Source organism: Apodemus sylvaticus, chromosome 10 (genome assembly GCF_947179515.1).
Source record: "Apodemus sylvaticus chromosome 10, mApoSyl1.1, whole genome shotgun sequence".
Classification (NCBI taxonomy): Eukaryota; Metazoa; Chordata; class Mammalia; order Rodentia; family Muridae; genus Apodemus; species Apodemus sylvaticus.
The window spans coordinates 69,673,487-69,687,691 of NC_067481.1; the positions used below are offsets into that span (position 1 = coordinate 69,673,487).

General features: G+C 48.4%; 1 protein-coding gene across 1 annotated transcript in view; it reads left to right on the forward strand.

Moving 5' to 3' along the window:
• The first annotated feature begins 8,955 nt into the window (after positions 1–8,955).
• The window catches only part of Fat2 (FAT atypical cadherin 2), a 62,252-nt gene continuing 57,002 nt past the window's right edge, over positions 8,956–14,205 (forward strand). Inside the window, exon 1 of the mRNA XM_052195732.1 lies at positions 8,956–12,214. Coding sequence (XP_052051692.1) covers positions 8,956–12,214 — 3,259 coding nt within the window. The remainder of the gene's footprint in view (positions 12,215–14,205) is intronic.

A 14,205-nucleotide genomic window follows, 5' to 3' on the forward strand; every position in this document is an offset into this window, starting at 1 on the left:
AACTACAGTTACAGTTGTATTTTAGCACAGCATTGATTTGAGGGTGGGCATTTCATTGTCTATGTAGCACTGTCTTTGGGGCCGGGAATGGGACACAGACGGCAGAGTGCTTGCCTAGGATTTATGAAGCCCTGGTTCAACCTATGTCATCATTTAATCAGGGGTAAGGGTGCGTCTTTGTACTCCAGGCACTCAGGAGATGGAGGTAGGAGGATAAGAAGTTGAAAGCTATTCTCAGCTATATAGTGAATTTAAAACCAGCCTGGAATACATGAGATTATCTCAAAATAAATAAACGACTCCCCTTCCCCCTAAACAAAACAGAAACCCATTGTCTTCAATCTAAATGTTGATTTTTTTCCCTTCAAATGATAAAGAAGCTCAGACGTCTGTCTTCCTGGGCCCTGGGAGAGCCCATGGTGTGTGGTAGATAAGTGGGCCCTGAGTGGTCCCTCCCCAATTCCACTCTTTTCTGTGCCATACTCTGCAGCCAGGTTGGTTTATGTAGTTCTGAGGGTGGCACCCAGGGCTTCTTACAAGCTAGGCAAGCATGCTACCTACTCTGCCAGCTTCCTTTTGAGTGACTGTTTATCGTTCTGGGCTCAGGGATGGGGTGGAGCTGATACTTCCTGACCCTCTCCTAAGAAAGCCTCTGGGCCTGCTGTAATCTCCATACACCGCAGGTCCTAAAGGATGCCACCTGCCCCCTCTCTCTGTGCATCCTTTTGTCATTACATCTGTCCTCCTATATCTCTGGGAAGTGGGCCAGAACAGTTCTTATCATTACCAGTAAACGAAGGCCCACAACAGGTCAGGTGGCTTTCTCAAGGTCATGTGATTCTCAAGGTCATCTATGTGGTTCAAGCCACTGTCTGTCTTCTGCATTCGTGCAGCGAGGGCCTTTGGTGTTTTTAGTCAAACACTCAGTAGTGGCTGCCTACAAACTGACAGATAGATTGAGTGCTCCTCTGGGTTTCGTAGATGAGAATGCCCTTTGTCTTAGGTGGCAGTGTGGGGAGCTCTTGCCCAGCAGAGGTAGGAGAGTCTTGATCTGATGTTGGATTAGTTTTCTCAAAACAGTCCTGCTTCTCCTCAAACACCCTGGAAGGCTCTCTTCTACCAAGGAAAGAAAGGAAAGATGGAGCGAGGGAGGGAAAGAGAGAGAGAAAGATAGAATCAGAGAGAGATTAGCCTTCATGGCTGACAACTCTGCAGAGCTTACAGTCTGCTTTGAAGGCATACAGCCCCACCCCACTATAGCAAACAACACATTTCAGATTCCTTCTTGAACACCACTAGAACCATCCCTAGCACCGAATCTCCAGACCAAAAGAGGCAGGAGGAGGAGGAACTAAGTAAGAACTCTGCAGCTCTGAGTTCACTGATGTTGCACTGGGCTTGGGAAGAGGGAAGGTATCTTCCAGTGGTGCTAAGGGACTTACTTGTGCTGAGGGACTCACAGTGAATGAATCCAGAGACTTCTTCTTTCTTGAAAGGCCTTCCAAGTTTAAACAGCACCTGAGCTATCAACCAGAACTCCTGCAGTTTGGGTACATAGATGCACCAAATTCCAGAAGTGGGGAGTCTGTTTAGGGGTCAGCTCCTGTTGCAACTGGGGAGAGGGTGTCCTGGGCAGCCATCCAAGCCTGTTTCCTATTTCCTTTCCTAGAGAGCTGGAGTAAGAGGCAAGTGTCCACCTACCTTCCTTTCTTCCCTACTTCCATTACTTAACATTTATTCATATTTGTATTTGTTCGTGTGTGTGTGTGTGTGTGTGTGTGTGTGTGTGTGTACCACAGCAGGTGTGTGAATGTCAGAGGTCAATTTGTGGGAGTCAGTTTTATCCTTCCAACATATGGGTTCTTAAGAGCTTTGGAACACTGCTCATTAACATCAGCCTGGTGCTGAGAAAAGGGAGATTGTTGACCCTTGAAGAGCTACTCAGAAAGTCTCTGCTTTTGCCTAGGTAATAACACATTTTCCTCCCTTCGTCCCCCTCTCTCTCCCTCCCTCCCTTCCTCTTTTCCTTCCCTATAAGGGTTTCAGAGTTTCAGGTCTTAAGCTAAGGTCTTTGATCTATTTAGAGACTATTTTTCATGCAGCTAGATGACCAAGAATCTGGTTTCATTCTTCTGCATGTGGATATCTAGTTTTCTTTTCCACATGACCCACCTATACCACTCCTGAGATTTAACCAGAGGATGTAGACAATGTGTCACAGACACGTACCACGTTCACTACAGCAATATTGACAATAATTAAGACATAGAACCATCTCAGGGATCCATCAACAGAGAATGGATACGGAAAATGTGTATACAAAAAAAGTTTTTTTTTCAGTCATAAACAAGAACAAAGTTATATCATTTGTAGGAAAATAGATGAAGCTGGAGATAATCATATTAAAAATTAGGTCCACTCCAAAAAGTCAAATATGGGTTTGCTCTCATTTGTGGTTTTCAGATGTTAATGTATTGTATAAAACTGTGCATGTTTATATAAAGTAGAGGTAGGAATAAAACTGTCTAGAGGTCAAAGCAGGCAAATGAGAAGGGTAAGAAAAGCATAAGGAGATGGCAAGGTGGGAGCCGTGTGCTCAACATGTAAGATATACACATGTGGAAACTTAACAATTAAAGTTCAAAAGGGGAGGTGCCAGACAGAGGACGGATGTCCCTATGCTCTACGCTCCGGTACTTCCGGGAAAGACAGGAGCGTTTTTTCTGGTGCTCCTTCAGTTGAGTCTCGGTCTGGCTTTGAGTCATCCATCTCTTCGTAGAACAGACATCAGTCAGAGTCACAGACTCCTGGAGTTTAAAGTGACACACCACACATGGGCCACTGCATGTGCTGTGACAGGCGTGAAGATCACAGCACACCAGACCAGATGTCCCCAGACCTCTTCTGACAGGACTCGGGATGCTGGGTGAGCAGGGCCAGCTTGCCAGAGTGGAAAGGACTTTTAGGGGTCCTTGAGCATGCTGCTAAGGCCAGCATGAGGCTCAGCCCTGAGCTCCCTATCGAGGTGAGGGACAAGTGGGGGCAGGGCACAGGCCCCATCCCTGCTTTTAACAACACAGTGATCTTCAGGTTGTTCAGACATCAGCCTAATTCTGTTAGGAAGAGAAAGCTCCACCTTCAAAGTAAGAAACAGCCCTGGAACCACGGAGCCATCCCCACTTCAATGGCCCTAATATACACAACACTTACAAAGAGATTTGTGGGGTGGAGCTGAGAACACACAGTGAATGGGCGACTTCAGATTCTGGGTTGCTAGGGAACCTTCTCAAGGCTCTGACCTAGGATTTGTGTAGTACTGGTGGGTGTACAGATGGGTCCAAGGCTGAGGATATCTTTCAAGGTCTCTAGGAGGCTCCTTTAATATCTGCTGGAGCTGCCTTTGTGTATACAGTTCAGAGAGCCATGTCTGATGAGCCAGAGACACATTACAGCTCTGCCGCTCTTGGTGTAGAATGCCCTCCACAAGTGCAGCTCCGACTGATTGCCGTCCCCAGGGATGGGGATTGTGCCTCTTCTGGGACACTCTGGACCAGTGGTACCAAATTTAGTGCCACGAAGTTCTTGAACATCAGAAGCGGTGTTCCTAGGAACTGGGAGCTGAATCACAGGATACCCAGAATCACAGCCTCTTAAAATCCTATAGCAGTAAAGGCTGGAGACATGGCTCACTTGGTAGAGTGCCCGCCTATCGTGCACAAAGCCCTGGGTTCCATTCCCAACACTGCATAAACCGGGTGTGATAGTATACTCCCATGATCCCAGGATTTGGGAGGTAGTAGCAGGAGGATCAGAAGTTCAAAGTCAAGGGTCACTTTTGCATTGCAGATGAGCAGATGCAGGATTAGTTAGAGAAGGGCAGAACACCTAATACCGGAAGTCTTCCTTATCCACAAACCCACCTTTAGTAGGATGAGCCTGTCCCTGAGACATGCTGGCACTGAATGGTATTGAAAACCAGGTCTCCGGGGCTAAAGAGATGATGGCTCAGGGGTTAAGAGCAGTGGCTGCTCTTCGAGAGGACCTGGGTTCAATCCCCAGCACCCACATGGCAGCTTCGCAACTGTAACTCCAGTTCCTGGGAATCTGACATCCACACATAGACATGCATGTAGGCAAAATACCAATGCACGTAAAATAAAAAATAAATCTGAAAAAAAGAAAGAAAGCCAGGAAACCAGGTCTCACATCTCTACTCTCACCGACTTCGTTTCCATACATTGGAAAACTAATGATCAGCGAAGGCAAGCAGTTCCCTGAGGCCACACAGCTGGTCCCTCTTCTGTGAAGTGGGGCTAGGTCTCACACAGAGGCAGCTAGAGTCGTACCTAGATCCTCACGGGGTTTTAGTCACAAATACATGTGTATGATATCTCCACATGACAATCCGAAGTCAGCCCCTTTGCCTGTGTCCCCTTCCTGTCTGTTCGGGCCTGGGGAGCTGGGGAGCGCCAGGCCCCACCCCAGACAAGTACCCGCTAGCAGCTTCCCAGAAGAGCGTGGAGTAGGGCCAGCAAGCAGAGACCTGCTTCCTGTTCCACTGGGGCCCAGGCTGGACTCTCTCCAGAGATGTCAGTGGGCCGCAACCTCACCCCATCCCGGGCTCTGATTCATTGAGAACTAAGAATATAAGACTCTCAGCAGCTGCACTCACAACTCACAACTCTTCTTCATTTTCCTAAAACCTGGTGGGTAAGAGGCTATCAACAGCCCATCCTCCAGACAAGGAGAACAAGGTTCCCAGAGGACGCAGCAATACAGTTGGCTGAGGGACGGAGCTGAGACTAGGGCCCTAAGAAAATAGTATCATTTTCTGGCGGCACAGTTGGGGGAAAATCCCTGGCTGTCATCCTCACTCTGAAACTCTGGGCAAATCCCCTTCTTCCTTTGGGACTTTATTTTCCTTCCCCTTAAAAAAAAAGATATATCTTCTCACTGATGTCCAACAAGGCCATCCTCTGCTACATATGCAGCTGGAGCCATGGGTCCTTCCATGTGTACTCTTTGGTTGGTGGTTTAGTCTCTGGGAGCTCTGGGGTACTGGTTGGTTCATATTGTTGTTCCTCCTATGGGGCTGCAAACCCCTTCAGCTCCTTGGGTCCTATCTCTAGTTCCTCCATTGGGGACCCTGTGAAGGCTCAATGCCCCAGTGTAGGGGGATGGCAGGACAGGGAAACAGGGGTAGGTAGTGAGCAGGGGGAGGGAGATGGGATAGGGGGTTTTAGTAGGGGAAATGTAAATAAAGAAAGTATCTTTTAAAAAAAGATACTAAAATGTAAATGCAAATATACACATACAAGAAACCAAATTTTCTTATTAAAAAAAGATATATCTTATTTTTAATTGTGGGTATGTGTCCACAAGTCCAAGTGCTGATGGAGGCCAGGAGAAGGGGTCGGGTCACCTGTAGTCAGAGTTACAAGTGGTTGTGAGCCACCAGATATGGGTGCTGGGAACCAAACTGGTCCTTGGGAATTTAGGCAAAGTGCTTTCAACTTCTGAGCCATCTATCCAGCCCCATATTTCTCCCCTGCTCTGAACAGAGGGGACCATTTCCAAAGATTCCATGTTCTTCTCTCATGACTTGCCCTAAGTCCAGAGCCTCCCATTTTCAGCTGGTTATCAATGAGCTGAGTGTGCACCCAGTATTGATGCCCGCACCCAGTGGGGGTCCCACTCTGAGTAAGGAGCTCTTTGTGGAGCCCAATGTTTAGTGGGGAGGACTGTCACTGGATAAACAGGGTGATGCTAAAGACCCTGAAGTGACACAGGTGGTACAGGGGAGGGCGGGCTTGCTTCAAGTGGGGGTCAGGAGGCACCGCGAGAAGAAAAGTGGAGTCTTGTGATAGAGACTTATGTGGAGAGGGGCACAAAATCACCTGTCTTAGGGCAGCTCCCCATTGTGTTTGCAGAGGGAAAAGGTAGCTCCAGTACATCAGTAGCTTGGGGAATGGTGTGACCTGGCATCACCAGGTGGTTCCGGGACCTTTTACACCATCCTAAGGTGATAAGATCGTAATCTAAGAATTATGGGAAACTTAGAAAAATTTTAACCAGTAAATGATAAGAAGATATGAACTGCTGTGCATTTTTTTTTTTTTTTAACGAGAAGTCTCATGTAGTGCTCCTGGGTATGGGAAGTTCAGAGGGTAAGGCAGGGAGGTCTGGGTGCCTCTGCACCCTGAGAGTATGCTCACCTGTTGGAACTAGGTGCCAGGAAACAGCCATGTGTAGGCACAGTGTCCTCCCTCCATAGGCTGCCTGCCCACTGTGGCTGTCTGTCAGTCCTATACTTTGCATGTGGGTACATGCATCAAGCTACCACCCCAGGGTGCATCTCTCTTTCTCTCATCCCCCCAAGGAGGGAGACCCTGTGGCCACCTCATCCCTACAGTGCATCTTAACGGGTCTGCTTGGCGCCTATGCCTGCTGAGCCTGCTCTTGTTGAGACCTGCCCATTGCTGGTGCTGACCCAGGGGAACAGGAAGCGCCCTGCACAGCGGGGCAAGCAGAGCAGCTAGGGCGGGCTGCAAGCTCCTGGCTCCTCGGGGCTGAGGATCCTTTACTGAGGTAAGGGCTCTTTCCTCCCGGGATTTCAAAGTCAGCGAGCACACAGTGCTGTGAGGCCGGGGCCTGTGTGATTCAGAATCCCCTCCTGCTTGAGGGTCTGGGGGCGGGGTCCCTGGATGGCTTCTGCACGTGCTGCAGGACAGAATAAGGTAAGAACCGGAAGGACGGCCAGGAGCCCGGGATGACGGGGTGGTCACGAGGGCGAGAAACACTGATTTGGGGCCCTCCAAGTGTGGTGTCTGCCTCTGTCCTGTATCCTTTTGCTGAGGTTAACTCCAGGCGCCCCAACATGGTCTTAAGGTGGTGTTGAAGTTAGAAGGGTGGGCTAGACCCTGTGGGCCAGACCCTGCCCCTCTTCTGTCCCAGGCTTCCAGAATCCGGGTCAGGTGGGCTTTTCCGTTCCCGCCTCCCATCTTGAAACATTTCCTGCAGGCTGTGAGGGAACCCTGTGCCCTGTTCACTGGGACTCTGAGAAGAGGTGGCGCCCTTCTCCTTTTCCCCCTTGCCCTGGAAATTTAACTCTTCGGTGTCTTTGAAGAGCAAAATAACCAGAAAAACGAGTCTGTCCAGTCTTACCCAGGAATGCTCCACGCATGGCCCACAGCCAGGGTGTTCCTGGGAATGGGGTTCCCAGGGGCAGACTGGGCTTCAGTCCTCTCACGGGGCTCCCAAGTCGGCTTCTACCCCTGGTTCTCTGGAGCAGCCTCAGCTCTATGGGACACAGCAATCGAGCAGAGAGGACAGAGGAATCAGAAGGTTAGTTCAAGAAGAACCAGCTCCTTGGACCAGTTCAGACCTGGCCACCCACCACACGAGCTGGGGAAAGCCCTATCTCCAGAATGGGACCCTTTGCCCTTTTGTACCTGAATACAGAGCCCTGTTGAGGTCCATTTTTGGCTGTGACATTCCGAGTCTAGGAGTTGCCGATCTGGAGTTAAGTTCTGTCCACAGAGGGTAGGGATGAGTTAGGTGTCCCTAAGCCTGAGGCAGGGGAAGCAGCCCAGCCAGGGACTACAGAAGCTCCATCCAGCTCCCTGGTTGCCTTCTGGTAGGTGCAAGACCCTGAGCTCACCCTTCCCATTCTTAATAATGGCTCCTCTTGTTAAGACTTACCTCAAACCAGATCTCTGCCAGATCCCTTACCTTACCTTCATTTTCCTTTTAATTTACACAACACTGTTATAGAGTCACTCACATTTTTTTTTAAAAGATAGTGTCTCATATATATCTGCCTGGCCTGGCTTAAACTTGCTATGTAAACAAGAATGACCTTGAACTTCTGATCCCCCTTCCTCTATCTCCTGGATGCTTAGATTACAGGCATGCACCACCATACCAAAGTGTTAGTATGAAATCCAGAGTTTCATGCATGTTATGCAAGCACTCTGTTGCTTTAACCATATCTTCAACCCTAAATAACACACAAACATATTTATCATATTATTTTAAATTATATGTGTATGTATATGTGGGTTTGTGTGAGTGTGGGTGCCTGCAGAGGCCAAAAAGTGTCAGGTTCCCTGGAGCTGGAGTTAGATATAATTGTGAACTGCCTGATGTGGGCACTGGGAGCCAAACTCTGGTCCTCTGGAAGAGCAGTATGTACTCTTAACCACTGAGACATTTTCACCAGTACCACTTAGACACTATTTTTATCCCCATGTTGTGGAATAAGGAATCAAGGTTCACAGAGGTCAGGGACTTGCTGGAGAGCTAACCACTTACCACATAGGGAGTGGGGGTGAGGAAGTGGGGGGGAGGGGGGCTGAGATCCAGGTAGCCTGGTGCCAGATCTGGGATCCTGATGGCAGTGCTTGTCTGGAGTCCCCATGTGAACAGATGCAGTTCATTCCGGGCCCCAGCTCAGCACCAGTGGAGGGGTCTTACATGGAGAAACTGCTAAGCTTGGGTCCTTGGCTAAGAGGTGGAACAATTTTACCTACTCAAGGTATTCACAAATGTTTGTGGGGGTGGGTGGGAGGAGCCAATCAAAACTAGGATATATCCAAGGATGCCGCTGAGAGACTATTTCCAGCTGTCTGTGTTCTGACGGAGTCTGACGGCATAAGTCAGACGGAGCCCCTGTCCGCAGCAATGGATGGGGAGCACAGTTAAGGTTTTTACTCTGCATCCTCCCTTGCGCTATTGAGGAAGAGGGATCTGGATCTGGAAGAATGCCAGGAAGAATAAAAGAGGGTAACAAGGGTAAAGATGATCACACACATTATATTCATGTATGAAAATGTCGTAAACCAGTTATTAAGTACAACTAATATATGCTTTCAAAAGAGAAAGAACCGTGGGGGTGGGAGCTGTCTCCTCTCTGACTTGAGTCCTTTCCTTCTTCTTATTCAGGAGCCTTTCACCATGACGCTTGTCCTGCTGGGTCTAGCCATGGTATTGCTCCACCGTGCAGCCTGTGAGAAGTCCCTAGAAGAAACCACCACCCCCTTGACCTGGCGCTTCACGCACTCCTTGTATAATGCCACCATTTATGAAAACTCTGCTCCCAAGACCTATGTGGAGAGCCCAGTGAAGATGGGCATGTATCTGGCGGAGCCCCATTGGGTGGTGAAGTACCGGATCATCTCTGGAGATGCAGCTGGAGTATTTAAGACGGAGGAACATGTGGTGGGCAACTTCTGCTTTCTGAGAATAAGGACCAAGAGCAGCAACACGGCGCTTCTCAACAGGGAGGTACGAGACAGCTACACGCTCATTGTGCAAGCCTCAGACAAGACTCTGGAGTTTGAAGCACTGACCCAAGTGGTGGTCCACATCCTGGACCAGAACGACCTGAAGCCCCTCTTTTCCCCACCTTCCTACAGATTTACCATCTCCGAGGACAGGCCCCTCAAGAGCCCCATCTGCAAAGTGACTGCCACAGATGCTGATCTGGGCCAGAATGCTGAGTTCTATTATGCCTTTAATGCCAGGTCAGAGGTGTTTGCCATCCACCCCACCAGTGGGGTGGTCACTGTCGCTGGGAAGCTGAATGTCACGTGGCGAGGAAAGTATGAGCTCCAGGTGCTGGCTGTGGACCGCATGAGGAAAATCTCAGAGGGCAATGGGTTTGGCAACTTGGCTTCCTTGGTAATTCATGTGGAGCCTGTGCACAGGAAACCCCCAGCTATCACCTTGGTGGTCCTGAATCCACCAGAGGGTGACGAAGGTGACATCTATGCCATTGTCACAGTGGATACAGATGGCCCAGGAGCTGAAGTAGATTCTCTGGAGGTGGTAGGTGGTGACCCTGGAAAGTACTTCAAAGTTCTCAAGTCCTATGCCCGAGGCAATGAGTTCAATTTGGTGGCAGTCAGGGACATTAACTGGGCAGAACACCTTCATGGCTTTAACATCAGCCTCCAGACCCACAGTCGGAGCAGATATCCATCCCACCCCATCATCAGGGCTTTCCACCTCCCACCATACAAGCTGGCCAACCTCAGATTCGAGAAAGCTGTTTACAGAGTAAAGCTCAGTGAATTCTCTCCTCCTGGAAGTCGTGTGGCATTAGTGAAGGTCACCACGCCCCTCCCCACTTTGCGTTATGCTCTAAAGCCATCCTCCGGGAGTGCAGTGTTCAAGTTGAATGCTCGCACAGGCCTGATCACCACCGTGAAGCTTCTGGACTTCCACGAGCGAAACCAGTACCAGCTCCACGTCAAAACTTCCCTGGGCCAGGCCACCACCACCGTGATCATTGATATCGTGGACTGTAACAACCATGCCCCAGTCTTTAACAGATCTTCCTACGAAGGTACCTTGGATGAGAACATCCCTCCTGGCACCAGTGTTTTGACTGTGACAGCCACAGACCAGGATCATGGGGACAATGGACACATCACCTATTCCATCGCTGGCCCCAAAGCTGTGCCATTCTCTATTGAGCCATACCTGGGGGTCATCTTCACCACCAAACCCATGGACTATGAACTCATGAAAAGAATTTATACCTTTCGGGTCCGAGCATCAGACTGGGGGTCCCCTTTTCGCCAGGAGAAGGAGGTGTCTGTTTCTCTGAGGCTCAAGAACTTGAATGACAACCAGCCTATGTTTGAAGAGGTCAACTGTACCGTGTCCCTCCGTCAAGACGCGCCGGTCGGGAAATCGATAATGGCTGTGTCTGCAATAGACATGGACGAACTTCAGAACCTAAAATACGAAATTGTGTCTGGCAACGAGCAAGACTATTTCCATCTCAACCATTTCTCGGGAGTGATATCTCTCAAACGCTCTTTTATGAATCTCACGGCTGTTCGGCCCACCGTCTATTCTCTGAAGATTACAGCCTCTGATGGCAAGAACTATGCCTCCCCCACAACTCTGAAGGTCACTGTGGTGAAGGACCCTCACTCTGAGGTCCCTGTACAGTGTGATAAAACAGGAGTGCTGACTCAAATCACAAAGACCATCCTCCAATCTGCTGGGCTTCAAAGTCAAGAGTTGGGTGAAGAGGAATTCACCTCCCTTGGCAACTATCAGATCAACCATCATGCACCCCAGTTTGAGGATCACTTCCCCCAATCCATTGACATTCTGGAGCAGGTTCCCATCAACACCCCCTTGGCCCGCCTGGCAGCCACTGATCCAGACCCTGGCTTTCACGGCAGACTGGTTTATGTGATTGCAGATGGCAATGAGGAAGGTTGTTTTGACATTGAGCTAGAGACAGGGCTGCTCACAGTGGCAGCAGCCTTGGACTATGAGACCACCAGCTTCTATGTCCTCAATGTGACCGTGCATGACCTGGGCACTCCTCCAAAGTCCTCCTGGAAGTTGTTGACAGTGACTGTGAAAGACTGGAATGATAACCCACCCAGGTTTCCTCCAGGTGGATACCAACTCACCATTTCTGAGGACACAGAAGTTGGAACCACAATTGCAGAGCTGAAGACAAGGGATGCCGACTCAGAGGACAACGGGAGGGTTCGCTACACCCTACTAACCCCCACAGAGAAGTTCTCTCTCCACCCACTCACTGGAGAGTTGGTTGTAACAGGACACCTTGACAGGGAATCAGAGCCTCAGTACATACTCAAGGCAGAGGCCAGGGACCAGCCCATGAAGGGCCACCAGCTCTTCTCTGTCACTGACTTGATAATCACACTAAAGGATATCAATGACAACCCTCCCCAATGCATCATAGAGCACAGTAGCCTGAAGGTGCCAGAGGACATGCCCCTTGGGACAGTCTTGACATTCCTAGATGCCTCTGACCCTGACCTGGGCCCTGCAGGTGAAGTGAAATATATCCTGGTGGATGATGTCCATGGAACCTTCCGGGTGGATCCGATGACTGGTGCTTTGAGTCTAGAAAAAGAGTTGGACTTTGAGAGGCGGGCTGGTTTCAACCTAAGCTTTTGGGCCAGTGACAGTGGGAGGCCTCTCGCCCGCAGGACCCTCTGCCATGCAGAAGTGTTAGTCATGGATGTAAATGAGAATCTCCACTCTCCCCACTTTTCGTCCTTTGTATACCAGGGCCAGGTGCAGGAAAACAGCCCTGCGGGGACCCAGGTGATGGTAGTCACAGCTCAGGATGACGACAGTGGCTTGGATGGAGAGCTACAGTACTTCCTACGTGCTGGCACTGGCCTGGAAGCCTTCAGCATCAACCAAGACACAGGTACTGGGGTGAGGTACATGGAGAGCCAGGGCCTGGAGAACAGTGGGATGGAAGGAACACAGGGACAAATAGAGATTCTGCTCCTTGTATTTTAAATTTGTTTTTATGAGGATTTTTATTGGCAGGTTTTTGTACAGTTTCACACATATATTCATGCATGTGTAAAATGCATACTATATGTGTATAATAAACATATATATCCCATTTATGAAAATGATGCATGATATCTATATACTTTTTCTTTGTTTTAAAATATTTTTTGCGGGGGAGGGGTTTTTTTTTTTTTTTTTTTTTTTTGAGACAGGGTTTCTCTGTATAGCCCTGGCTGTCCTGGAACTCACTCTGTAGACCAGGCTGGCCTCGAACTCAGAAATCCACCTGCCTCTGCCTTCAAGAGTGCTGGGATTACAGGCGTGCGCCACTACTGCCCAGCCTTTTTTTTTTTTTTTTTTTTTTAAGATTTATTTATTTCATTTATGTGAATGCACTGTAGCTGTCTTCAGATACACCCAAAGAGGGTATTGGATCTCATTACAGATGGTTGTGAGCCACCATGTGGTTTCTGGGAATTGTACTCAGGCCCTCTGGAAGAGCAGCCTGTGCTCTTAACTGCAGGGCCCTCTCTCTAGCTTCCCCTTTTTATCTTTGAGACTATAATTTAATTACATTTCTCCTTTCCTCTCTTCCCTCAAAACTCTCTCACATATGCCTCCTTGCTCTCCTTAAAATTGTGGCCTCTTTTTGTTTCTTTACTAATTGCTATTGCACATATATATATGCAATATATGTATATGTATATATGTATATATACATATATATGTACATACATGTATATTCCTAAATATAACCTTTCTACCTATATAATGCTACTTGTATGTATGTGTATGTTTTAAGGGATAACCATTTGGCACTGGACAATCAGTTGGTCTGCTTTTCCCTGGGGAAGGCCACCTGTCCCACTCCCAGGCCTCCTTAGTTGCCTATAGTTCTATGTGTAGACGTCTTGTGGCTTCTCTCCATCCAGTTTGGTATATATGTTCTTTGGTATCCTTGTCCAGCTTACATTTGGGCAGACATGTTGGTGAGACTCTATGGGTGTAGCTTCTGGTATTACTAAGAAACACGATCTCAGAGCAAACTCCCTGTCTTTCTGCCTCTTGCAGTCTTTCCACTCAATCTTCTACAAAGTTCCATGAGCCTTAGGCACAGGAGTGTCTTGTAGATGGAGCCGCTGTGACTGGGCTCCACAACTCTGCATCTTGATTGGTTGTGGTTTTCTGTAATGGTCTCTGTCTGTTGCAAAAGGACACTTCTTTGATGAGGGAAGAAGACATATCCGTGGGAAAAAGGACAAATGCATAGATTGTTGTTGGGGATTATGCTGGTTTAGTAAATTAGTAGTTGTAGATTCTTCTCCAGTATCTATGATTTCATCATTAGCACTGAGTAGTTAGTGAGGTTTCCAGTATCAATCATGGCCTTCCTCTTGCTGAGCAGGTCTTAAGTCCAATTAGTGAGCTTTTAGTTACCATCGATGTATACTTGCCATGACCAGGGCTATTGTGCCATGATGTTTGTTGATGTGGTTCACAGCATCACAGCTGGGTAGGACTGTTGGGTGCCTCCTTCCTTTGGAAGCTTGCAGGGTACTTTCTGGTACCATGAAAACTAGCCCTCAAGGAGGAGGCTCTCAGGTCAGTTTCAACAAAGGACTCTCTGGGCCCTGTTTTAGAAGAACATGGTGTCTTCAGGAATAAGGACTTAACTTTCACCGATTGTGCACAAGCACAAGGAATAGACTCTATGTTTTGAGAGTCTCTTGAACAGCCCTGGCCAGCAATTCAAAAGAAGGCTTCTCATGTCTGGTGTTGGGGTTTTGGTTTAGTTGGTCTTTGGCTCTTGGAGGAAGCCCAGTCAGTCCAGATGATAAAGGTTCATTAAAACTATACATGGATATTTATACATCAAACTATATGTATTATAGGTGTTTG